Source organism: Poeciliopsis prolifica, unplaced genomic scaffold, assembly GCF_027474105.1.
Source record: "Poeciliopsis prolifica strain line A6 unplaced genomic scaffold, Auburn_PproV2 SCAFFOLD036, whole genome shotgun sequence".
In the NCBI taxonomy this organism is placed as follows: Eukaryota; Metazoa; Chordata; class Actinopteri; order Cyprinodontiformes; family Poeciliidae; genus Poeciliopsis; species Poeciliopsis prolifica.
This window is the reverse complement of record NW_026562411.1, coordinates 4,517,598-4,543,419: the sequence shown is the minus strand read 5'-3', so window position 1 is coordinate 4,543,419 and position 25,822 is coordinate 4,517,598. Positions and strand designations below refer to the sequence as shown.

The window sequence follows — 25,822 nt, the reverse complement described above, 5'->3', positions numbered from 1 at the left end:
GGAATATTTGAATTCCCCATCGGATGAAAAAATAACTATCTTATCTTAACCTAAGTAACTTTGGTATGCCTGTCAGTGTGGATAAATAATGTTTAATACAATGCCAATATTAAACACAGACCATCTAATTACACCAGTTAGAGACGTCATCAGAGCTTTATTCCATTTACTGGAATAATCAATCGTCATCCTTATCAGTGTTTCAGCGCTCTGCGTCAAAGATTTATGTTCTTAGAAATGAGTCTGCTGGGAAATTATTACTTTTATCACCGGTTTTCTGTTTTAAACTCTTATTGTCATCTGATATGAAAACTTCAGTGCAGTTACGTGACACTTTTGTGGTACAAAAGGGCACATCAGGAATAACCGTAAGCAATCACTTTATGATTTGAACAGTTGCTCTAATTTTTGTGTAGGGAAATTTCTGCAAGGAAGTATTTTTAGATTGTCTCTAGATATTATTTGACTGAAGAAAGACAATAAGGCTTATTAAAATCTAACCTTCTAGTAAGACTAAAACCAGTCAAACATGGTAATATAAAATCTGACCCAGTTCTAGAGTTCTAATAGGACTGGCGTTCTAATTTACAGAATTCTTAGGAAAAAAAAGTAGCAGGTTCATTGCAGGTTCTGGTTGGATGGAGTTTTGACACAGAACGTGTTTGTTTATTTGTCAACTGTGGCAAATGAAGCACAAAAATTATAATTGGTTTTGTTAATGATTTCAAAAATGAAGGATTTCCCTTGTTTTTTTCAGTTGTGTATCATATCTGTAAAAGTATATTTTACAGATGTCACAGGGAATTTGTTCAGACTTTGTTTTTTGACAATCCCTTCTTATCACATCTTACTAAGTAAACATTTCTTCCTACCAGACACAAATTCATCTATATGAAAGGATGAAATCAATGGCATTTGAAAGGTTAGAACAACAATTAGATACCACCTAATTTACTGAGTTACATGATAAAGTGGAACAGAACATGTATAACTGGTTAAAGTTACTGGTAACTATGTGAACTCTCATATCTCTCAAGCTAAGTGAGTCAATGAAACTGGAGCTTTAAAAGATAACAGAAAAAGTTCAGAAAGGTCAACATCAGTTACAGAGACCTTGGAGATATTAACTATTGATCACTTTTACAGAATGTCTTAATTTGTGTGTTGATTGCTTTATAAGTGAGTCAAACCAATTTTTTTAAGTTTATGATATGATTCTTTTGCACATCTGCCTTGCAGATCAATCCTAATCAACCCATATCAGAGAGAGTTGGTCATTTAAGATTCTTAGTGTATAGCAACATATTCAAATTAATTCAAGTTCTGAACTTGAATTGGCAACTTTTTTGAGGCACTTTAGTTATTCTTCAAGTATACATGCTTAGCATTTAGAGGCGGAGCTAAACAAACCCTCATTGGTGTTGAGTTTCCTTATTCTGCCCAACTTTTCTTCTCCCTGGTTGTGACGCAGGTACATTTTTACCAAGTGAGCTTCATTTGAAGGTAATGTGTTCCATTTTTATCCATTTTCTTATTAAATCAGCTTTCAGCAGATGATTTTCACTAGGTATCTTTTGACCCAGTTTTTTTTTATTATTTACTGACTCTTTTTAAAAAATATTATCGTAGATCATTTTAACAATCTCTGAAAATAAAAAATCAGTGACTTTACAGGTCTATAATATGCTGCACACAACATATAGGCCCGAACGTGAGCAATTTCTTCCTTCACAAGTTAAGATACGATTAAAAGTTATAACTTAAAACTTATTATACTACCGGTATATATAAAAAACAGTATCTTATTAAAGTATTCAAGTAGTACTTTTACTCAAAGTACTACTTGAACTATGCAGAACCAATTACATCAAGGCATACTTTACAGTACATAAATGTATAAATAACATGGATACTGTAATCAAATCATCCAGATTTAATCAGAAAACCTTTCAGCTTGGATGTTAGCTTCTATCCATATATTTTTACCCCACAAGTATCTTCTCTGGAATAACTGTGATATTTAAATTAAAGTAATCTGTATTATTCAATAATTGGTTTGAAAGAGACATAACCACATTGTTAATCATTTCTATTGTACTGGCAGTATATTATAAGGGTTTGCTTTTAGTTTTCCTGCTTGTTCCATATAATTTAAAAAAGATCAGTCAGTCAAGTTAACAAGTTATCTTGTAAAAACAAAATAATCACCTGAGTTAAAATGAATTTAGAAAACCTCTACCCAAGCTCTCATGCAAGAAATAAAACAAACAAAAAAATGTAAAACACAAACATCAGTTCTTTTTGAATTGTAACAAAAAAACAACAACCAAGAATTAACTTCACACTTATTTTTTAGTTGTGAAATATCCAGAAAGGTTTGGAATGATGAGTCTATTTTTCTGTGCTGCCAAAACTCTTATACTTATTAAACTCAATCATATTTTTTTATATAAAAATTTGTGAATGTGAACACATGTTGAACATTATAATTTTTATATATCTTTTTGTTCACAAATAGTTTGCAAACTCCAAATATATAACATTATAACATTATATTATATTATCTATAACTTTTTTTAAATCAAAACAGAATTTTCTAATTGAATCCTACAAAGAGATCACATGCTTTTACTCTAAATTGTTTTTGCCAGCATTTACTTGGTATAATTGTAGTGGTTCTAAAACAATTTATCTGTCATGTTCCGTGTTTTCTGTTGTGTTTATTTGAATTTTCTGTGTCCTGAGTTCTCCTCGTTGTCCTGTCTTCCCCTTCATTGCTCCCAGTTGTGTCTTGTTCCCTTGATTACCCTCAGTGTATTTAATCCCTTCTGTGTCCTTTGTTCCTCGTTGAGTCCTTGTCGTCAGTTTGTCGCACTTGGTTGCTGTCATTTGTGTTCGCCTGTTTGACCAGTTGCTGCCGGTGTGAGCCCTGGCTTCCACTCAGCCGTGCTGCCTGGCCGCGGACTTTTTGACTGCATTTTTTGGACTATTGTTGCATTAAATCTTCATCACTCATCTTACGTGAGCCTCCAGCGTCTGCCTCACCATCTCCACCACACCACCTCATGACATTATCTCCCTTTATCCCTTTATCTTTGATTAAAATGTTTTTCATTATCTCATCAAGTGTAACCTTTAACTGTAAATCTTGCATTTTGTTTTTGAACTGTTGTTCCTTGATGTACACTTTGTTTTTGTTTTTTAATAGTTCTTCTGTAATAATTGCATGAAAACTCCATCACTGTTTTTTTCACAAATTGTTTAAATATAAAATATTTTTTTATGATGTTCAAAGCTCTTTACAACAAAAAAATATATATAATTTAGTCATCAATTATGAAACAAGCAATGAATATTAAATTCATTCAAAAGCCATCATAATTATCAAGTTTAGTAAATTGTAATTCTATGAATAAATCTTTTTGTTTATGTCTTCAGAGACTATAATAGATTTCATTTGAATCAATGTTAGATAATCTTAAAATTGCTTTCAAAACATTTTTAAACATTGACTGACTTTGTTCGGGTTCAATCCGTTTATTGAACAAAACTTATGTTACATGTTTTTTAAAATTTGTAAAATATTGATTTCTTATGTTGAATTCAGCCGCATGGCTCCATCTAGTGGACTATTAGTAGAGGTGCAGCAACTTGTTTACATATTTAACTGATATGAAGCAAAGAAAAACCAATCAGATCATCACCTGATGTTAACACAGTGCCAATGTTAATAATGATAAACATTTAGATAATAATGAATGTTTCTTCCTCAGATGAAGGTAGAACTTGTGGGTCAGATGTTGTGAACTGAGCAGCATGGAGAGGGGCAGAGGCAGAAAAGCTGCCGTTCATCCAACTGATATGAACTTCAGCTATCAGAGGTAAGATCAGCATCTCTAGCTCTCCAGGATGTTAGTGTTGTCAGAACTCGACACTGAAATCACTAAGCCATCTTTAATCATAGGGAATATTCAGGAGAAGCACCAGAATCTGATGCAGAATCTGGTTACAGCAGTCTGTCCTTCCGGAGCAACATCTCAAAAGATTTTGAGGTTGACTTTAGATCAGACCGACCGTCAGCTGCTGAGAGGTGAGTTGGATCTAAATCTTGTGACTGAGTCAGTTTGTAATGTTTTATTCAACATGTGTTGAGTAAATTTTTAAAGGAGTATACATTTACATTCTGATTAGAAACTCAAGTTGGAGTGTTTAGGATCGTTGTCCTTCTGCAGAACCAAGTGACCTTGACCTGAAGGTCGCTATTTTTTTTCAGAAATATCTGCTAAATAGCAGAATTTATGATTTCATTAGTCACAGAAAGTTATTCAGGCTCTGGAGCAGCAAAGCAACTCCACACCATCATACTGTTTGTCTGCTGGTCTGATGGTCAGTTTCTAAAATCAAAGATCAGATTTAGTTCAGATGTAAAAAGCTATAAACATTCCTAAAATGTTCCACTTGTTTCTCTTCATTCCACAAAATATTTCCCAAAAAAACAAGAAATGTTTTTTGGGTCAATCTGAGACGGGTCTTTATGTTCTTTTGGGTCAGCAATGGGGAATTCTCCCCACTGGAGGCCATTTCTCTCTCATAGAGTTGATTATGACCTTTGACCCTAACTGACACAGAGAGATTTGCAGAACTTTGAATGTTGTTCTGGGCTCTTCTGGTACATCCTGGGTCAAGCCAGATTTATTAATTCTGCCAAATATACAAAAACAGATTAAAATGAAAATTGTGTTTCTCCCTGACCCACAGGAAGTGTTACAACATGAAAGACAATCAGAACAATACAGATGAATAATAAAAATGAACTAAAAACGTGGTTATTTGTGTAAATAGTCTATAACTGCTTTAATTTATAAATTAAATTAAAATTTCAGGAGTTGTATGCCTCTTTTTTTTATTTAGTGGTCTTGAAGAGTTAAAAAAATATATTTTGTATAAAAATGAGGTAGATGAGTAGATACATTGGTTTCAGTGAAATGACAGCAAATACAAACTTGTGTTTTTGAAAGTAGACTAAATGACAGGATAGATCTAGTCTATGACATTAAACAGATCAAAAAATATTTAAAATGGTGAAATGTATGTTCAGTAAGAAAACAGAGTTTAACAGAGTTTCTTTATCAACTCTTAATCATTTTCTTCCTCTCCTATCTTGTTCTGCTTTATATTTGTGAATTTAACTTTGGTTTTGTTTTAAAAATACATTTTGATTGAAAATGGATGTTTCTCAGAAAAATGTGGTCAGTCAGCTCAGTCTTTCTCTGCCTGTCCTGCAGGTAGATCTAAGGGTTACGGATCTACATGCAGAAGCTTTTTTATGAGGTCACAACCACCATGTTTAAAAAAATATATTGCAGAATATGCAGAACACTTTTTTTACAGAACAAGTTCTTTGTAAATAGTTTTTTAACTATATATGTAAAAAAAAAAATGACTGTAAATAACATCTTGTTTTCATGTTTAGGCTCTCAGAAGAATCAGACTCTTCCAAATCTGAACTCAGCGATTTGTTCAAGAGTAACAGGTTCATGAGACACAAAGAAAACAGCTGGAACCTTCCTGGTGATCGTCTAGTCAGAGAGTAAGTTAACACCAGTCATAATAAACAACATTTCCAATCTGATCACAAACTTGTCAAATGTTTTCTACCATATTTATACAGATGATTCTGTAATTTACTGCTGTTCACACTCAATCATTTGAATCTCTATTCTCTGCTTTGGACCAAAATTAAATAAAGTAGAGGACTTTAAATACTCAGCGTACTTGATCCAGAGAGACAAAACAAAAAAGAACACATATTTTTTTTTATTCTGTTCAGAGAATTTCAGCTAATACCATCAAAGGTTAAATTCTGAAGGTTGTGTCTAGCTTCAGTTTTCTGAGTAAAACTTGTTTTTACAACAGAAACTAGTGACGTTTCTTCCTCAGAAGTTGGAAGCTTCTGATCGCAGCTGCTTTCTACCTGTACTAGACTATAATGATGTTGGATGTATCGCTGCTCCAACCAGCTGTCACCAGTCCTTGACTCCAACACTGAACTTTGAGATGAGTTTCTAGCTGCAGCCACTTCCCACCACTGACCACAGCATGCTAAAGCTAATTGTATTCTAAAGCTGACATGCTTTTCCTGAATGTGAGGCTCTGCATCCACTGGATGACTCTGGTTTAAATTAGAGCTGCACCGATCTTTAAAAATCCTGACCTGCCAATTTCAATTTTGGCCAATACCATGAAAGGTTGTTACATATAGCAAAAAGTAGCTGGTTGATAACAGTAGGGTGATTATTATTAATCGCAAATATGCAGACATGACCTGCTGGGCCGGTCTGTCAGTCACTGTCTTCTTCTGCTCTCAGTGCTGAGATTTTTAGACCTCTGCCAAGGTAGATATAATCGGGAGATAAGATTGGCTTCAAATGTGAGTATTGGCTGATCACTGATCTTTTTTAATTTTAAGCACATAAAAGCTTAAGAAATGAAGGAAATTGGCATCTTTAAATTGGCTGGCCGATAAATCAGCCTGGTTTAAAAGTGTCTCATTGACTTGGTTCCTACTTATTGATGCTCTTTTCTTTGGGGAACTGAAAGTGAGAACTGAAGGAGAAGTGCTTCAAACTGTCCCATGTTTTAAATTTTCAACTATTTCTGTTTTTATCTTTTCTGTAATAATTAGTTCCACATTTGAAACTAGGTATTATCAAATTTATTGCACTTTATTTATTTCTAATGTTTGTTACATGAGTTTGCATCTGAGTTACTTGTTATTTCAACCTGGTCTATGTAGGTGGGAGCCCCTGAAGAGTCCAGAAGTCTACTACTATATTGTAGTAGTAGTACCTCAATAACATGCAATGCAAATAATCTGTAAAATATTCTACAAGCTTAATCCAGAAGACCCGCTGTCTTGCTCAGCCTGAAATTATGAGCATCTCATTCTGCCTTGCTCAAACAGTGCAAACTTTTTTCTGCTGTCTTTGTTGTTGACAGATTTGTTCTGACAAAAAAAAAAGATGAACATGAGAAACTGAATCAAAGGTAGAGTTCAAAAACATCTGAAACATTTTAAAATAGATCTACATATTTTTTTTTCTTCTGTTCAGCTCAATTTGTTTACCTCAGTCTAACTACAAATTTTCTTGATCCACCAAAGGTAAAAAAATAAATAAATAAATCACATTCACAGCAACAGTGACTCATTACACAGCCTTGTGGTACACCAGTAATTATAATTGTGGTTAAGAAGCTGTGATGTTTAATGAAATATGATGGAACCTGCTGGTCAGAAAGTCCAATAGTCAGCTACAGATTAGAGCTCCGTCAGTTTAGTAATTAGTTTAAAGAGATTAATTATTAAAAGCAGAACTGAAGCCTACAAACAGCATTCTAGTGTTATTGTCCAGATGTGAGCAAACACACTGCATTATAGATGCTGGATGTTCAGATCCTCCATTTTGTAGTGGGCAAGTTGATGAAACGTTCAGGATTGGGGTTAAATAGAGGCTAAGATGTACCAGAACCAACTGATCTGAGCACTAATAGATCAGGGTGGTGATCAATTGTTTCATACTAGCACTTTAAGTGATAAAATCATAATAATTAAGCAATCAATTATAGAGCAAGCAATAAGTATTACATTTTGTCAAATACTGTAATCATCAAATATATTTGAAGACTCAGTACAATATAAACAAATCTAACTTTATATTAAAAGTGAATGGAGTAATAATTAATGAATTAATAAATGAAATTGTCTGACAATTTACTGATGTCAGTGTTTTACTATTGCAATAAATCTGAATGAGCTGCTCATTTTACTTCTTTCATTTTCAATGACTGTGAGCTGATGAAACACCTGAAGATAAATAACTCTGTTCCTTCAGCTCTTCCCAAGTAAATTATCTTAATGTACTCTGAATCTGCTTCAGCATTTTAGTTGGACCCTCAACACAACCAGCTGAAGCTGTTCCTACAATGGGAGACTCTTTCATCATAGCTATAGACTTTGGGACTGCATACAGCGGGTATGCCTTCAGTAGAACCAACAGCGAAGATGAAATTGATCCTCATTTGAAGTTCTGGGGTAAAGAAGTTGGCCTGGAAACCCCGAAGACTCCGACCTGCATCCTTTTTGATAAACAACAAGAGTTTGTGAGCTTTGGTTACGTAGCCAAGAAAGATTACCTTTCAAAAAAGGGCCAAGAAGCAAAAGACATGTTGTTCTTTGACTGCTTCAAGATGGCGCTCTATGGCAAAGTGAGTAAAATTCAACTAATCATTTGAGGTAAATGAGTTCAAATAAAATTATTCAGGGAATATTGTCATTTATTCCCTGAACATATGACTGTAGGCAGAATTTGTGTTTGATTTACATTTTATTTTCATAACCTTGACAAGCGTTGAGTTTGAAACACAGACACTCATTATAATCACAATGCTGTAGGAAATCAACAGAGATCTGATGATCAAAGCAGCCAATGGGAAGTCAATGAAGGCACTGAAGGTTTTTGCAGAAGCTCTGAGATTCCTGAAGGATGATGCTTTGGAAACCATCAACTCCAATACAAGAGGTAAAAAGTTCATTGCCTCTGACTTCAACTGGGTCCTGACGGTTCCTGCCATCTGGGATCCTTCAGCTAAACAGTTCATGAGAGAAGCTGCAATGCAGGTAACATTAAAGTATTTCACTGAACACAGAATCAAAATTTGGTTATGTTCATCTGAATCTTTTGTCTTTGCTTATTCTAAAAGAGACGGTCATGTTATTGATTGCAGGCAGGCATTGTGTCAGAGGGAAATGAAAATAAACTGGTCTTTGCACTGGAACCAGAAGCTGCTTCAGTCTGGTGTAAAAAGCTTCCAGCTGAAGGTTTCATCACACAGAACACCAGCAGAAACACCCTGGACCAGTCTCCAGGAACTCAGTACATCGTCGTTGATTGTGGAGGTTATGCTCTTACCTCTGTTTTTATGACTGAATGTTCGTATAAATACAGAATTTACATTAAAATTGTAAAATTTCCTGTTTTAATGCAGGTGGAACCATTGACATCACTGTTCATGAAGTCCTGGAAGGAGGAGCCCTAAAGGAGCTGCACAAGGCCTCTGGAAACGACCTGGGAGGACAAAATGTGGACAGAAAATTTAAACAGTTCCTGAGAGAAATATTCTGTGATGGAGTCTGGGACAAATATGAACAAAACTATCCTGGAGAAGTTCAGAAAATAATGTCTGACTTCACACTTTTCAAAAAGGGGGATAAAGATATGGAAATCACCTTATCACTTAACCTGGGAAGATTGGCTCAGGATAAAAAGAAGATTGGAAAGTTCCTGGAAGGAGTTCAAGGAGCTTCCTGGGACAAAGGGTCGATCAAAATCTCTAAAAAAAAACTAAGATCGTTCTTTGACGAGAGTCTGCAGGGGATCGTAAAGAGTCTAGACGATATTGTAAGAAGAGGTTACAGAATTGGGTACATTCTGTTAGTCGGGGGTTACGCTGACAGCCAGATTCTACAGAGACACATTACTGAAGAGTACATTGGTAAATGTGAAGTTCTGTGTCCATTTAGGCCACAGGAAGCAATCCTGAAAGGAGCCATGATGTTTGGGAGAAACCCAGCAGTTATAACATCCAGAAAAAGTGCCTTCACTTATGGGCTTTCTGTAGCTGAAAGGTTTGATGCATCAAAACACAGAGCAGACAAGAAATACACAAACCAAGATGGTGTGTGGTGTGACGATATTTTCATGAAACTTGTAGAAATTGATGAGGATGTTGGCTGGAACCAAATCAAAAGCTTTAGCTTGTATCCAACAAGCTCTACACAAACAACCATTAGTTATTATTTTTATCGCACACAACATAAAAGTCCAAAGTATGTAGATGAGGAGGGAGTGAAGAAAATTGGTGGGTTTGTACTTGACTCACCAAACACTGAACGTGGCATGAACCGTGAAGTCAAACTGAATATCAACTTTGGCTTCACAGAAATGAAAGCAACGGCCACAGACATCGATTCAGGTTCAACTAAATCTATCAAACTCGACTTTATGAGGCGGTGAAAGGCTTTGACCTCCTCATAAAGTCACAAGAACATCTGGTGGCTTTCATGGTAATTCACTGCTGTTTGTCCAGACAGGAAACAAACTGTAAAACAGTGTAATAGAGAAACAATGAATTGTAACATTAATTATACTTTAAAACAAATAAATGTAAAAATCATCTGTGATACTGACCTTTGATCTCTGTATATCTGCAAGTCTTGCAATAAACTAATTGTGTTTCTACATCTAAACCTTAATGTTCATGTGTTTAAATATTATATTTGCATCAACCATTTTGAGGGAACAATATAATACAATATAATCATATAAAATCATAAAAACATGAGAAAGCCCTGTAATACATTTTTATTTAATTTATTTGCTCTTTATTTGAAATCTAGTTACTGTTAGTATAATTAGATAGATAGAAAACACTGTTGAAAACTGTAAATAAACAATAAAAGTAAAGTTAAAACCCATTGAATATGTTTTTTTTCTTTTCACCAAAAGTCCACTCAAACTTTTGTTTTGCCTTTGTTTTTCAGAATTCAACATTTTGCAAAACACATAGAAAGTATCTAACCATGTTTAATTTCTAGAATTTACATCCTATAGACAATAAATCAGATTTATTGAGGTTACTTAGATGTTTTTTCAATACTTTGAGAATAAAACCATTAACTCCTGGCCTGTTTGTAATTCAGCAGTAGCACAGATTTATATAAAACAGCCATTCAATTAAAATAAAACCTTCTCTAAGTCAAACTACAGTATAAGATGCTGGACAATGGAGGAAACCAAGAGTAGCAGAGAAAAACATGTTCAGGTTCACAGGAAACTCAGATGAATACATAAAATAAATACAATAGCCAAACTGTTTTACATTTATGTATGAAAGGTATGAAAATTAAAAAATACAACTAAGCAAACTTATTAGGTTTTATTGAGCTTTTAAAAACAATAATCACAAACATCTGTTTTCAACAAAATTAAAAAGGTTTATTCTACGTTGCATGACTTTGTGTTTATGATGTAAAGCACTTTGAAAATGCCTTGTTGCTGAAATGTGCTATATAAATAAAATTTGATTGATTTGATTGAATTATAGTACCAATAGTTAAACCAGGAAAAGATCATTCAAAACCAGAAAATTATAGACCAATATCTTTGATGTCAAACCTATGTAAAATAATGGAAAAAATGATTAACAATACTATAGTATATTATTTAAATAGTAAAGGACATATATCAAAATATCAAAGTGGTTTTCGAAAAGGGAGGAGTACTAATGACCCAATGCTATGTTTAGAGCATGAAATTAGAAGAGCGCAAGTAAATAAAGAAAGTGTGGTGGCAGTATTTTTTGATATAGGAAAAGCATCTGACATGATGTGGGTTGAGGAATTATTAATGAAATTATATATGTGGGCATTAAAGGAAAGATATTTAAATGGATTAAAGACTTTTTAATAAATAGAAAAATACAAGTCAGAATTGGTGAAGTAATATCAGGAGTATATACAGTAGAAAATGGAACTCCACAGGGGAATATAATAAGTCTGTTACTGTTCTCAATTATGATAAATTACTTTTTTAAAGGTATTGGAAAAGAAATTGGATGTTCACTTTTTGCAGATGATAGAGCGGTTTGGAAAAGAGGTTATTATAATCTCTGGGGACTTCAACCATGTGACCTTGGACTCTACTTTGGCCACTTTCCACCAAGCTGTTGACTGCCCCACCAGGAATAACAGGATAATCGACCTCCTGTATGCTAATGTGAGGGATGCATACAGAGCAACACCCCTCCCCCCACTAGGGAAGTCAGATCACAACATCGTTCACCTACAGCCACTGTACACCCCCTGGTCCAAAAGCAGCCTACAACAGCTCGCTCCATCAGGAGGTGGTCCCCTGAGATGGAGAGTGCTCTGAGGACTGTTCTAAACACGACGGACTGGGATGTACTGTTCAGCCCGCATGGCGAGGACATAGAGGGGCTGACACACTGCCTGACGGACTATCTGAACTTCTGCGCAGATGTGGTATCCCCTGCTAAGACTGTCCGCTGTTACCCTAATAACAAGCCTTGGGTAACGCGGGAAGTCAAAACTGTCCTCAACAAGAAGAAGGTTGCCTTCAGGAGAGGAGACAGGGAGGCCATGAAGGCAGCACAGCAGGAGGTGAAGCAGTGTGTGAGGGAAGCAAAAGACAGCTACAGGAGAAAGGTGGAGCAGAAGCTGAGAGAGAACAACATGAGGGAGGTCTGGGAAGGTGTGAGGACCATCATTGGCCTCAACACAAAGACCAGAGTCGTTGAGGGAACAATGGAGAGGGCAAACGAACTGAACAACTTCTTCAACAGGTTCAACCAGTCTGTGCCCCCCCAACCCTCTCTCTCACTGCAGCCACCTCTGCTCCTTACCACACACCACCCCACAGACAAAAAAACACTGACAACCCACACACCTCAGCACAACCTCCACCCCACATCACCCAGACCAGGTCAGAGAACAGCTGAGGAAGCTCAAGCCCAGGAAAGCAGCAGGGCCGGACCAGGTGTGTCCAAGGCTGCTGAAGACCTGCGCTGCTGAACTGGGAGAGCCACTACAGCAGATCTTCAACCTCAGCCTGCAGCTAAGGGAAGTGCCCACCCTCTGGAAGACATCCTGCATCGTCCCAGTGCCCAAGAAGAACAGGCCCAGCGAGCTGAATGACTTTCGGCCCGTGGCACTCACTTCACACCTGATGAAGACGTTGGAGCGGCTCTTCCTCGGCCTCCTCAGACCTCAGGTGGAACATGCTCAGGACCTCCTGCAATTCGCCTACCAGGCAGATGTTGGTGTGGAGGATGCCATCCTCTACCTGCTGCACCGGGCCCACTCCCACCTGGATAAGGGCAGTGGCACAGTGAGGATCCTTTTCTTGGACTTCTCCAGTGCCTTTAATACAATCCAGCCCCTTCTGCTCCAGGACCAACTAAACAGCATGGGAGTGGACCCGCACCTGGTCATCTGGATCCATAGTTACCTCACCAACAGGCCGCAGTATGTCAGGCTGAAGGACACCGTGTCTGACACTGTGGTCAGCAGCACAGGAGCCCCTCAGGGCACAGTGCTGGCCCCTCTTCTCTTCACCCTGTACTCCTCTGACTTCCACTACAACTCGGAGCTGTGTCATCAGCATACTTCTGTATGTGACACAGCTCCGACCATAGTCGGATGTATCAGGGACGACAGAGAGGAGGAGTATCGCTGTCTGGTGAGGGACTTTGCTCTCTGGAACTCAACACCTCTAAGACGAAGGAGCTGGTTATAGACTTTGGGAGGTCCAGACCAAAGCCGAGACCAGTCGTACTAGAGGGAACGGAGGTTGAGGTCGTGGACTCCTACAAGTACCTCGGGCTGTGGCTGGACAGTAAACTGGATTGGTCAAAACACACCAGCCACCTGTACGGGAAGGTGCAGAGCAGGATGTACTTCCTGAGGAGACTGCGGTCCTTTAACATCTGCAGCAAACTGCTGTGGATGTTCTACCAGTCAGTGATCGCCAGTGTCCTCTTCTACACCGTGGTGTGCTGGGGAGGCATCACATCCAAGAAGGACACGTCCAGACTGGACAAACTGATCAGGCGTGCCGGCTCTGTGGTCGGCATGAAGCTGGACTCTCTGGTGACGGTGGCAGAGGCGAGGACACTGAACAAACTGCTGGACATCATGGACGATAGCAGCCACCCTCTACACGCCGTCATCAGCAGCCAGAGGAGCCGGTTCAGTGAGAGACTGCTGCTTCTCAAGTGCCGGACCAATAGATTCAAGAACTCCTTTGTCCCCCACGCCTTCAGACTGTACAACTCCTCACTGGGGGGTCGGAGGTGACACAGGGAAGAGGGAAGAAGGAGTAGTTTTTTTTCTACAAATGTGAACTCCATATTTATCAGGCCAAACCATACAGTGCAATACCATATCACTGGTCAATCTATCCACCAAATTGCTATAATTTCCTTTTGTGTTGTATTTATACTCTTTGTTTTGTATTATATTCTTATTATATTTACTGTGTACCTTGTATTTAATTTGTATTTTTTTGTATTCTTTTGTGTATGCTTACTGTGTGCCACATTTTTGCCTGTGAGCTGCTGGTAACTATAATTTCCTGAGGGAGTCTTCCCAAGGGATCAATAAAGTCAAGTCTAAGTCTAAGTCTAAGTCTCTAAATGTAGGTTTCATTGTTAAAAAATTACAAGACATTATTGAAGTAGATATTAAAGCTGTCACACTTTCATTTTTTACAGATTCAAAGATGTAAGAAGCGATATTGTTTCTTGATTCATTTAATTTCACTCATTGTCAGAAACAGTTTTGATATTTCGGGGGAAAACGTCCCATCTATCCATCGATGGAGGATGATTCTCTCAGTCAAGCTGAAGAGGCGGGTTGTTCAACGCCATCAGGCAACCAAGCCAGTAACATTCAGAACCCAAATACTTCAACACATCCTGAGGATTTTCTGCTTCATTTTCAAGAAAGGTTTCTGTTGACAATAAATAAATAAAAGTGTTAGTTTGCTGTGTTAATTTATGAATGGTAAGTATTTTTGGATAAGTCAAGCCCACCTGTGAACCAGCATCTTGTTTCTGGCTGTAGAGAGTCATCTGCAGGTTCTGAACTGTTAGCTTTCGGTACTGATCAACCTGAAGGAACAAACCTGAGTTCAGACACACAACTGGACCACAAGACATGACTTTAAAGAACATATTACCTTTTGTGGGGTTCCTCCATCATTCTTCCCTTTTTCAAACACTTTATCGATCATAATTCTTCTGTTTCTCATGTCAATCTTTGCGTCCCGAAACTCTTTCTGGCATTATAGGAAAAAATGGAGACAAACAGGAACAATAATGGGAGAAACAGTAACATTAGTTTGTTTCAGACGTGCAAGAAGGAAATCCAACATAACTACCAGAATCAGTTCTTTCACAGAATCTGAATGTTTCTTGTTGAACTTTAAGTTTTTTTTTTTTATTTTTGGCCAGTCACTCCTCAGTTCTTCATACATTTCCTTCAGTCTGTTCTTATTAACAGGATTGTTGAGGCTCATTGTTTTTCCTGTTTTGATTGACACAGCAACTTCTCCTGCCACTCTGTAAAAACCACATATTGTTACTGACAGAAAACTATTTTGTAGAATTTACATACTTATATATACATTTATATTCTACCCATCTATCATACACACATTTACAAACATGCCTACTATAATAAAATTCTATTAAATAACTTAATTTTCTTTAAAAATCTAATAACTATTTATGTATGTTTCCTCCCCAAATTCTTTCTCAAAATATCTACTAAATATTTTTTTCGTTAATACTTTCAAACTCTTTCCTCATATATCTTCTCTCTCTTTCATATTTATGACATTCTAATATAACATGTTCTATTGTTTCATATTTTCCACAATAATCACATTTACCAGTAGTATGCTTTTGAATTCTAAAAAGTGTATAATTAAGTCCTGTATGCTCAAATCTTACCCCTTGTTATCACTGCTTCCTCCTTTCTATCTTCCTGTTTTTACTCTATCCCACCTTTTTGCCACTTTTCTATCCGTTTTCCTTAATCACACTCTTTCCTTCAGCTTTACTTGTTCTAACTGTGATACTAATAGGATTTTGAATTGCTCTTTTGCTAATTTATCTGCCCTCTCGTTTCCTTCTATTCCAATATGTGCTGGAACCCATACAAATATAACTATCAAACCCATATTTTGTATTCTGAATAATGTATGAAATATTTCTAATAAAATGTCCGTCCTACTATCTGATTGATTATATTTTAAGCTTAATAATGCAGAGCTTGAATCTGAACAAATTATTGTTTTTAACGGTTTTATCTCTTCTACTCATTGTAAAGATAATAATATTGCCATCATTTCTCCTGTGTACACTGATAATCCGTCTGTAATTGTTTTCTTATTTTATATTGAATTCTGGTACTACAAAAGCTATTCCTACTTTTCCAGTTATTTTTGATGCATCTGTATGAATTTGAACATAATGATAATAATTGTTTAATTGTACCTGTACTGAATAACTATCAATGATGAAAGATTTATCTTGTTTCTTTTCCACTTTTGACATATCTACTGTTGCTTTGATAGAATCCATGGTGGTATTACTGATATTGGTGTTGTATTTCTCCCATTTCTATTTCCATTGCTGCTCTTGGTGTGGTTTTAAATGCTCCTGTACATAATCTCAATGCCTGATGTTGTATAATGTCTAATTTAATCAGATGTATTTTAGCTGCCGAACCGTAAAAAACACAACCAAAGTCTAAGTTAGCTCTTATCATATCTATAAAATCTGTTTTAATGATTGCCTATCTGCTCCCCAGTCACTGCCAGCCAAGCATCTCAAAATATTTAAGATTTTCTTACATTTATCTACAACTTTTTGAATATTTACATTCCATGTTAGTTTTTCATCAAACCATAATCCTAAAAATTTTACACACTTTACTTGCTCTAATTCTTGGTTTTATAATTCTAATTTTACTTCCTTGTTTATTTTTTTCTGAGTAAATATCATTACTTTTGCTTTTTCAACTGAAAACTTAAATCCCCATTGCAATGCCTATCTCTCTATTTCAATAACGTCTTGTAATTTTTTAACAATGAAACCTACATTTTTCCCTCTTTTCCAAACGGCTTCATCATCTGCAAAAAGTGAACATCACATTTCTTTTCCAATATCTTTTAAAAAAAATTATCATAATTGAGAACAGTAACAGACTTATAATACTCCCTGTCAAGAAAATCCGAGATCATCCCACTTCCCCATGCTGGAGATTTTAGTTAACAGTAACAACAAATAAAGTTACCTTTAAAATAAGTCACAAATCACATCTAGATCCAACAGTAGACCCAGACTGCAATAAAATAAATCTGGTTGTGTGTGTTGTTTTTGTCTCCTGTAAATTGAGCTTTAATTATAGTTATTTTTTTGTCTAAACATAAGAAATCATAGTCAGAGAGAGAGATGAGACAGGAAGAGCAGGTTTCCTGAAAAAAGAGGAAGTAAGTTTCCAGCTTGCAGCTGTATAAAAATAGCTGAGACCAGTCCTTATTTAAAAGCATAAAAGTTTTAAAGGATGAAATCTAAACATTTTGAGTAATTAGTAAAGATTTAAAGTAAAGTACTGATATTAATATTGGTTTACTTATAACAATAGTTACTTACACTTGGAAAAACTTACAAGTAAAACAAGTAACTGTAACTTTGGTATCAAATAATAATAAAAGAGTAATAAGTTGTTGTTATAAAATTATAAATTAATGCTAATTCAGAGAAACTAAAAGGTTTATGAATGTGATTCTAACATTGAACTTGAAATGGTGTAAAACTGCTATTAAAGATCACTGATGATGTGTTGGAGGTAGATAGTAGGTGAAAGGTTAGGGGTAAAATGAGGACTAACGGGAAAGTAAACATGACCAAGACCTTATTAGGACATGATTGTTGAACAACTTAAATGTGTCAGAGACATGGGAGGAACGTTGAGCAACCCTGAGACATTAGCACAGACATCAGGACAAGACCTCTAAAACCTTTTGACCTGACAGATGAACAGATGACATGAGTTCATCTGTCCAAACAAGTTACCCAATAAAGCAAGCTCAGCAACAGTGTTAGCCAATGAAAATGCACTGAAAGCGGGTATAAACCCTATATAAGGGGAGAGCAAAAGAGGAATCTTTGGTTGGATCCTCCAGGCAGCTTTGAGTCAAGACCGAGATGGACAAAGAACTCTGCAGCTGAAGAAGAGCCGGGGCCACAGAGCTGAAGACTGTCCTGCACACCGGGACCAACCCATCAGCCCCGCAACATGTGGCTTCAAATTGCACTTCTCTCATCGGCTGGGTTCAGACCCCAAAGACAAAGATGAAGACCCCAAAGGAAAAGATGAAGATCAAGGCAAAGATCAAGGTTCAACACCTGCTCCGCCAAAGAAAGATAAACAAGCAGCTGCAACCAAGACGCCTCCACCGACCGCGCTGACCCCGCTCCCAGGGACAAAGCAACCAGCTCGAGCCTCAAAACATTCTGACTCTGTGGGAATCCCACTGAAAAACAGATTTTCTGCACTCCAGCCTGAGCCGCTGACAATGCTTCAAACAACATTGTCTGAAGGCAAAGTTTAGAATTGTATTTGAAACGTAATCAATTACTAATTTAATGATGGAACTTGACTTAATGTCATGTTTTGATTGCTGATTCTATGTTGCATGACTTTGTGTTTTTATGTTTGTTATGATGTAAAGCACTTTGAAAGGCCTTGCTGCAGAAATGTGATATACAAATCAAATTTGATTGATTGATTGATTGAACCAGCACCCCCACTTCAAAAATTATGTAGCTTTATGTTATTAAAGCTACATACTAAAGCTATAATAACATAAAGCTACATACTACTAAAGCTATTAGTGTTAGCTTTAATAGCAAACATAAAGTTTGCTTTAATAGAAAACATAAAGTTTAATCAGTAACACTTTTATAACACATTTATGTGCGATTAAAATTTCTATTCTTGTATATGTCATCCATAGCTCCACTGCTGCGGTAGAATAATTCCATTAACTCCATGAAACTTGGAAATATATCATTAATTTAGTCCTTTGCTCAGAAGCAAAGAGAAAAAACTGATTTACAACTTTAAACCACTTTTTTCTTGCTCTCTTTATCAGGCAAGCTACACACAGACTTGTTGATATAGCAACTGACGTCACTTTATGTTTCAGGATTCAACACCAAAAAACACACAAAGAGCAGAGCATTCACTCTGTTGCACAAGAATTATTTTAGGCTTAATGTTTATTTTATGATTATTAATAAGTGATTGCTGTGGTAGATTAGCTACCGCTGCTATTAGCTAAGTTTGTGGATTGTTTATTTTCTATATTCTTTACACATACAAACTGTCGCCCACAACACACACATTTCATTAAAACTCTAAGCATAAAATGTTATTGCCATCTCACCTTTACTTATAAATGAAATCTGTGCACTGCTCATTCTGCACAAAAATATCAGTTCATCCAAAGCTGTCTATCCTCAACATCCCAAGAATTTCTAGAACTGCAATCTGGCTTTGAATACGAGTGATCTATCGCTCAAGTCATTGACATTGAATCAAAATGGTGGTACCAACAGTGCAGTTGGTAGCACTGTTGCCTTGCAGCAAGAAGGCCCTGGCTTCAGTCCCTCCCATTTGATGTTTAGACTTTGCTCCCTTTTATGTTCAGTTTAAAATAAAAGGGAGGAAAAAAAGTGAGGAAGAAAATGATTGACAGACATCTGGGATCCTTTGGTGCTCTGGAAATGATAATGCTGATAAAAAAGAGAGAAAAGGCTGAATGAAGGGCGAGTCCTTGTTTCCTTCATTTTTTACTATATCACAACAGGACTAGGTTATCTAAATATTTAAATCAAAGCTTTAATTTATTTGTCAAAACTCCTTCAAACCTGTGGATTCTTCTGATTCTCATCAACTGATTGTTTTGCACTGCGATCATCATACTGTCTATTCATTGTTTGTATTTTGATCAATTAGATCATGTGTATGTATAACTTTTGTGGATCCAAAGGGATATTTGAATTTCCCATGGGATGAAAAATTAAACACAGACAATCTAACTAAACAGGTTGGTGACCTCAACAGAGCTTTATTGCATTTACTGGAATTATCAATCGTCATCCTTATCAGTGTTTCAGTGCTCTGTGTCAAAGATTTATGTTCTGAGAAATGAGTCTGCTGGGAAATTATTACTTTTATCACCAGTTTTCTGTTTTAATCTCTTATTGTCATCTGATATGAAAACTTCAGTGCAGTTATGTGACACTTTGTGGTACAAAGGGCAAACCAGGAATAACCATAAGGAATCACTTTATGATTTGAACAGTTGCTCTAATTTTTGTGTAGGGAAATTTCTGCAAGGAAGTATTTTTAGATTGTCTCTAGATATTATTTGACTGAAGAAAGACAATAAGGCTTAATAAAATCTAACCTTCTATTAAGACTAAAACCAGTCAAACATAGGTTCTATAAAATCTGACCCCGTTCTAGAGTTGTAATTGGACTAACTTTCTAATTTACAGAATTCTTAGGAAAAAACTAGCAGGTTCATTGCAGGTTCTGGTTGGATGGAGTTTTGACACAGGAGGATTTGTTTATTTGTCAACTGTGGCAAATGAAGCACAAGGATTATAATTGGTTTTGTTAATAATTTCAAAAATGAAGGATTCCCTTGTTTTTTTCAGTATCTTTTACAGATGTCACAGGGAATTTGTTCAGTCTTTGTCCATCTCCAGTCAGTTTTTTGACAATCCCTTCTTATCACATCTTACTAAGTGGAGATTTATTCCTACCAGATGCAAATTTATCTATATGAAAGGATGAAATCAATGACATTTGAAAGGTTAGAACAACAATTAGATACCACCCCATTTGCTGAGTTACATGATAAAGTGGAAGAGAACATGTATAACTGGTTAAAGTTACCAGTAACTATAATATCTTACAATATCTCTTTAGTTAAGTGAGTCAATGAAACTGGAGCTTTTAAAGATAAGAGAAAAAAGTTCAGAAAGGTCAACATCAGTTACAGAGACCTTGGAGATATTAACTATTGATCACTTTTACAGAATGTCTTAATTTGTGTATTTATTACTTAACATGTTGAGTCAAACCAATTTTTTAAGCTTATGATATGATTCTTTTGCACATCAGTCCTAATCAACCCATATCAGAGATATGTTGGTCATTTAAGATTCAGACTTATATTCATATTTCAATGAATTCAAGTTCCCAAATGTTTTTTTTTTTTTTCTTGAGGTACTTTAGTTATTCTTCAAGTTAGGTGCCAAATCTTCATCTCTTTTTATTTATTCTACACTCATAAATATAAACATAGGACAGCTGGGTGCTGAATAGCTCAGTTAATAGAGTTTTAGTATTTTATGCAGAGGCCATAGTCCCTAACACTTTACTGACAATAAGTTTATATATACAATAAGTTTATATATACAGACCAATTTAACATTACATGGACACCTTAATAGAGGTATAGTGCAATAGGTTGACTTGAAGTAATTACTAACAGCAAATTTATCTACACAACCCAAACATTTTTACAATCATTTTATGTTGAACATTTCCACAGTTTGCCTACAACTCCCCAGTTAGTATTTATTGAAGATGTGTCTCATCATTTTAAAACATTTTTAAATGGTATCAGTAGCTGTTTCTAACTGTTGTATTTGTGGGTGCAAAAGATTGGGTGCAAAAGATTGAATAATTGTTCATGTGGAAGAAGAGAAGCAGGAAGGAAGTTAACTGCACAATCATAGAGTTGTGAGGGATGAGAAAGAACCGGTGCTCAACAATCTGAGGTCTGTTCACTAATCAGAAAGGTCACAAACAACTATTAGTTTATGTTCTACTAGACTAGGCTCTATTCTATGTTCATATAATCACAAAAGAAAAATAAGTATATAGAAAATGAACTGAATCATTCATTTTCAAACTCATTTAACATTCAAATGTTAACTGAGTTATTTTTATTAAACGTGTTGAGTGGAGCTTTTACATCACAGTGGAGGAATTTAGGTAAACTTGGGATCTTGAATAGACTGAAGGCTGGACTTACTGAGGTTCTTCTTCTAAACATGTTAAGGTGTTTAGAGGCGGAGCTAAACAAACCTTCACTGGTGTTGAGTTTCCTTATTCTGCCCAACTTTTCTTCTTCCTGGTTGTGAAGCAGGAAGGTTTTTACCAAGTGAGCTTCATTTGAAGGTAATGTGTTCTATTTTTATTCAATCTTTTGACCCAGTTTTTGTTGTATTTACTGACTCTTTTTAAAAAAAATATTATTGTAGATCATTTTAACAATCTCTGAAAAGAAAATCTGTGACTTTACAGATCTATAATATACTGCACACAACATATAGGCCCGAACGTGAGCCATTTCTTCCTTCACAAATTAAGATACGATTAAAAGTTATACTTTAAAACCTATTATAAAAAACAGTATCTTATTATATCACTTCAGAGCTTTTATTCAAAGTACTACTTGAACTATATAGAACCAATTACATTACAGCATATTTTACAGTACATAAATGTATAAATAACATGGATACTGTAATCAAATCGTCCAGATTCAATCAGAAAACATTTTAGTTTGGATGTTAACTTCTATCCACATGTTTTTACCCCACAAGTATCTTCTCTGGAATAACTGTGACATTTAGATTAAACTAATCTGCATTATTCAATAATTGGTTTGAGAGAGACATAACCACATTGTTAATCATTTCTATTTTATGTTATGTTGGTTTGTTTTAGTTTTTCTGCTTGTTCCAGATAATTTAACAAGATCACAAGACTGTTCCAAAGAGTTAATTCAACTTGTAAAAAAAGTAATTTGAGTTAAAATAAATATTGAAAACCTCTATCCACACTCACATGCAAGAAATCAAACACACAAAAAATGTAACAAACACAAACATCAGTTCTTTTTGTTTGTAATAAAAAGAAAACAACAACAACAACAAAAAAAAAAAACATCCAAGAATTGACTTCACACTTATTTTTTAGTTATGAAATATCCAGAAAGGTTTGGAATGATGAGTCTATTTTTCTGTGCTGCTAAAATTCTTATACTCCTTAAACTCAATCAGATTTTTTGATATAAAAAATTGTGAATATGAACACATGTTGAACATTATCATTTTTATATTATTTTTATTCACAATTTGCAAACTCCAAACATAATAACATTTTTTATTTTTTTTTTATTGTTTTATCAAAACAGAATTTTCTAATTGAATCCTACAAACAGATCACATATTTTTACTCCATATTGTTTTTTTTCTGCATTTTCTTGGTATAATTGGAGTGGTTATAAATCAATTTATCTCCCCTTATCTTGATTAACATGTTATTTCATTATCTCATAAAGTTTAACCTTTAACTGTAAATCTTGCATTTTGTTTTTGAACTGTTGTTCCTTGATGTACACTTTGTTTTTTGTTTTTTAATATTTCTTCTGTAGAAATTGCATAAAAACTCCATTCCTCAGTTTTTACACAGTGTTTAAATATAAAATAATTACAATTTTTTATGATGTTCAAAGCTCTTTACATCATAAAAATATAATTTAGTCATCAGTTATGAAACAAGCAATAAATATTAAATTTATTCAAAAGCCATCAGAATCATCAAGTTTAGTAAATTGTAATTCTATGAATAAATCTTTTTGTTTATGTCTTCAAAGATGATAATAGATTTCATTTGAATCAATGTTAGATAATCTTAAAATTGCTTTCAAAAAATTTTTAAACATTGGCTAACTTTATTTGGCTTCAATCTGTTTATTGAACAAAACTCATGTTACATGTTTTTTAGAATTTGTATAATATTGATTTCTCATGTTGAATTCAGCTGCATGGCTCCATCTAGTGGACTATTAGTAGAGGTGCAGCTGCTTGTTTACATATTTAACTGATATGAAGCAAAGAAAAACCAATCAGATCATCAGCTGATGTTAACACAGTGCCAATGTTAATAATAAACATATAGATAATAATGAATGTTTCTTCCTCAGATGAAGGTAGAACTTGTGGGTCAGATGTTGTGAACTGAGCAGCATGGAGAGGGGCAGAGGCAGAAAAGCTGCCGTTCATCCAACTGATATGAACTTCAGCTATCAGAGGTAAGATCAGCATCTCTAGCTCTCCAGGATGTTAGTGATGTCAGAACTCAACACTGAAATCACTAAGCCATCTTTATTCATAGGGAATATTCAAAACCAACACCAGAATCTGATGCAGAATCTGGCTACAGCAGTCTGTCCTTCCGGAGCAGCAAGTCAAAAGATCTTGAGGTTGACTTTAGATCAGACCGACCGTCAGCTGCTGAGAGGTGAGTTGGATCTAAATCCTGTGACTGAGTCAGTTTGTAATGTTTTATTCAACATGTGTTAAGTGGAGTTTCAAAGAAATAAACGTTTATGCCCTGATTAGAGCCTAAACTTGGAGTGTTTAGGATCGTTGTCTTTATGCAGAATCAAGTGACCTTGATCTGAAGGTCATGAAATGATGGCTATTCTTTTTCAGAAATATCTGCTAAAGAGCAGAATTTATGATTTCATCAGTCACAGAAAGTCATTCAGGCTCTGGAGCAGCAAAGCTTCTCCACACCATCATACTGTTTGTCTGCTGGTCTGATGGTCAGGTTCTGAAATCAAAGATCAGATTTAGTTCAGGTGTAAAAACCTATAAACATTCCTAAAATGTTCCACTTGTTTCTCTTCATTCCACAAAATATTTCACAAAACCCTGAAAGATCATCAGAAATGTTTTTTGGGTCAATCTGGGTCGGGTCTTTATGTTCTTTTGGGTCAGCAGTGGGGAACTCTCCCCACTGGAGGCCATTTTCTCTTTCTTAGAGTTGATTCATAATCTTTGACCTTACCTGACACAGAGAGGTCTGCAGAGCTTTGAATGTTGTTCTGGGCTCTTCTGGTACATCCTGGGTCAAGCCAGATTTATTAATTCTGCCAAATATACAAAAACAGAAGAAAATGAAAATTTAGCTTCTCTCTGTGGAGAAATTTGGTTTCTCTACAGGAGAAAAAAATATTGTTGTGATTGTCTTTCAATATGAAAGACAATCACAATAATACAGATAAATAATAAAAATGAACTAAAAACATGGTTATTTGTGTAAATAGTCTATAACTGCTTTAATTTATAAATTAAATTAAAATTTCAGGAGTTGTATGCCTCATTTTTTTTATTTAGTGGTCTTGAGAAGTTAAAAAAATATATTTTGTATAAAAATGAGGTAGACGAGTAGGTACATTGGTTCTAGTGAAATGGCAGCAAATACAAACTTGTGTTTTGAAAGTAGACTAAATGACAGGATAGATCTAGTCTATGACATTTAACAAATCTAAAAAAATCTTTCAAAATGGTGAAATGATGACGAGTAAGAGAACAGAGTTTAACAGAGTTTTTTTTATCAACTCTTAATCATTTTCTTCCTCTTCTATCTTGTTCTGCTTTATATTTGTGAATTTAACTTTGGTTTTGTTTCAAAAAAACATTTTGATTGAAAATTGAAGTTTCTCAGAAAAATGTGGTCAGTCAGCTCAGTCTTTCTCTGTCTGACCTGCAGGTAGATCTAAGGGTTACAGATCTATATGCAGAAGCTTTTTTTATGAGGTCACAACCACCATGTTTAAAAAAATATATTGCAGAATATGCAGAACATTTTTTTAACAGAGCAAGTTCTTTGTAAATAGTTTTTGAACTATATATGTAAGAAAAGAAAATGACTGTAAATAACATCTTGTTTTCATGTTTAGGCTCTCAGAAGAATCAGACTCTTCCAAATCTGAACTCAGCAATTTGTTCAAGAGTAACAGGTTCATGAGACACAAAGAAAACAGCTGGAACCTTCCTGGTGATCGTCTAGTCAGAGAGTAAGTTAACACCAGTCATAATAAACAACATTTCCAATCTGATCACAAACTTGTCAAATGTTTTCTACCATATTTATACAGATGATTCTGTAATTTACTGCTGTTCACACTCAATCATTTAAATCTCTACTCTCCTCTTTGGACCAAAACTAGAGAACTTCAGCCTCATTGATCCAGAGCAGCGAAAAAACAACATATTTTCTTGATTATTCTTTTCA

At 35.3% G+C, this 25,822-nt stretch overlaps 2 protein-coding genes across 7 annotated transcripts in view; both read left to right on the top strand.

The window, feature by feature from the left end:
* Positions 1 to 1,271: 1,271 nt before the first annotated feature.
* On the top strand, positions 1,272 to 10,300 carry LOC129374464 (heat shock 70 kDa protein 12A-like). Of its 3 annotated transcripts, none has more exons than XM_055052907.1 (9): positions 1,272 to 1,503; positions 3,780 to 3,881; positions 3,965 to 4,090; positions 5,474 to 5,590; positions 7,000 to 7,047; positions 7,938 to 8,265; positions 8,453 to 8,677; positions 8,785 to 8,956; positions 9,046 to 10,300. In XM_055052907.1, the coding sequence occupies exons 2-9, from the start codon at positions 3,817 to 3,819 to the stop codon at positions 10,071 to 10,073; spliced, it is 2,109 nt and encodes a 702-aa protein (XP_054908882.1). In that variant the 5' UTR covers positions 1,272 to 1,503; positions 3,780 to 3,816; the 3' UTR covers positions 10,074 to 10,300. The 3 variants fall into 3 exon arrangements, with proteins under 3 accessions (XP_054908882.1, XP_054908881.1, XP_054908883.1); XM_055052906.1 differs by having other exon boundaries at positions 3,774 to 3,881; XM_055052908.1 differs by lacking the exons at positions 1,272 to 1,503; positions 7,000 to 7,047 and having other exon boundaries at positions 3,015 to 3,881.
* Positions 2,965 to 25,822, top strand: part of LOC129374465 (uncharacterized) — a 37,662-nt gene continuing 14,804 nt past the window's right edge. For 2 of the 4 annotated variants that reach the window (XM_055052913.1, XM_055052909.1), the window contains exons 1-4: positions 2,965 to 3,021; positions 23,724 to 23,831; positions 23,915 to 24,040; positions 25,488 to 25,604. In XM_055052913.1, the coding sequence (XP_054908888.1) occupies positions 23,767 to 23,831; positions 23,915 to 24,040; positions 25,488 to 25,604 (308 nt within the window). In that variant the 5' untranslated portion in view covers positions 2,965 to 3,021; positions 23,724 to 23,766. Of the gene's footprint in view, positions 3,022 to 21,822; positions 21,911 to 23,723; positions 23,832 to 23,914; positions 24,041 to 25,487; positions 25,605 to 25,822 lie in introns of those variants that run through there. The other 2 variants (XM_055052911.1, XM_055052912.1) reach the window with 2 other exon arrangements.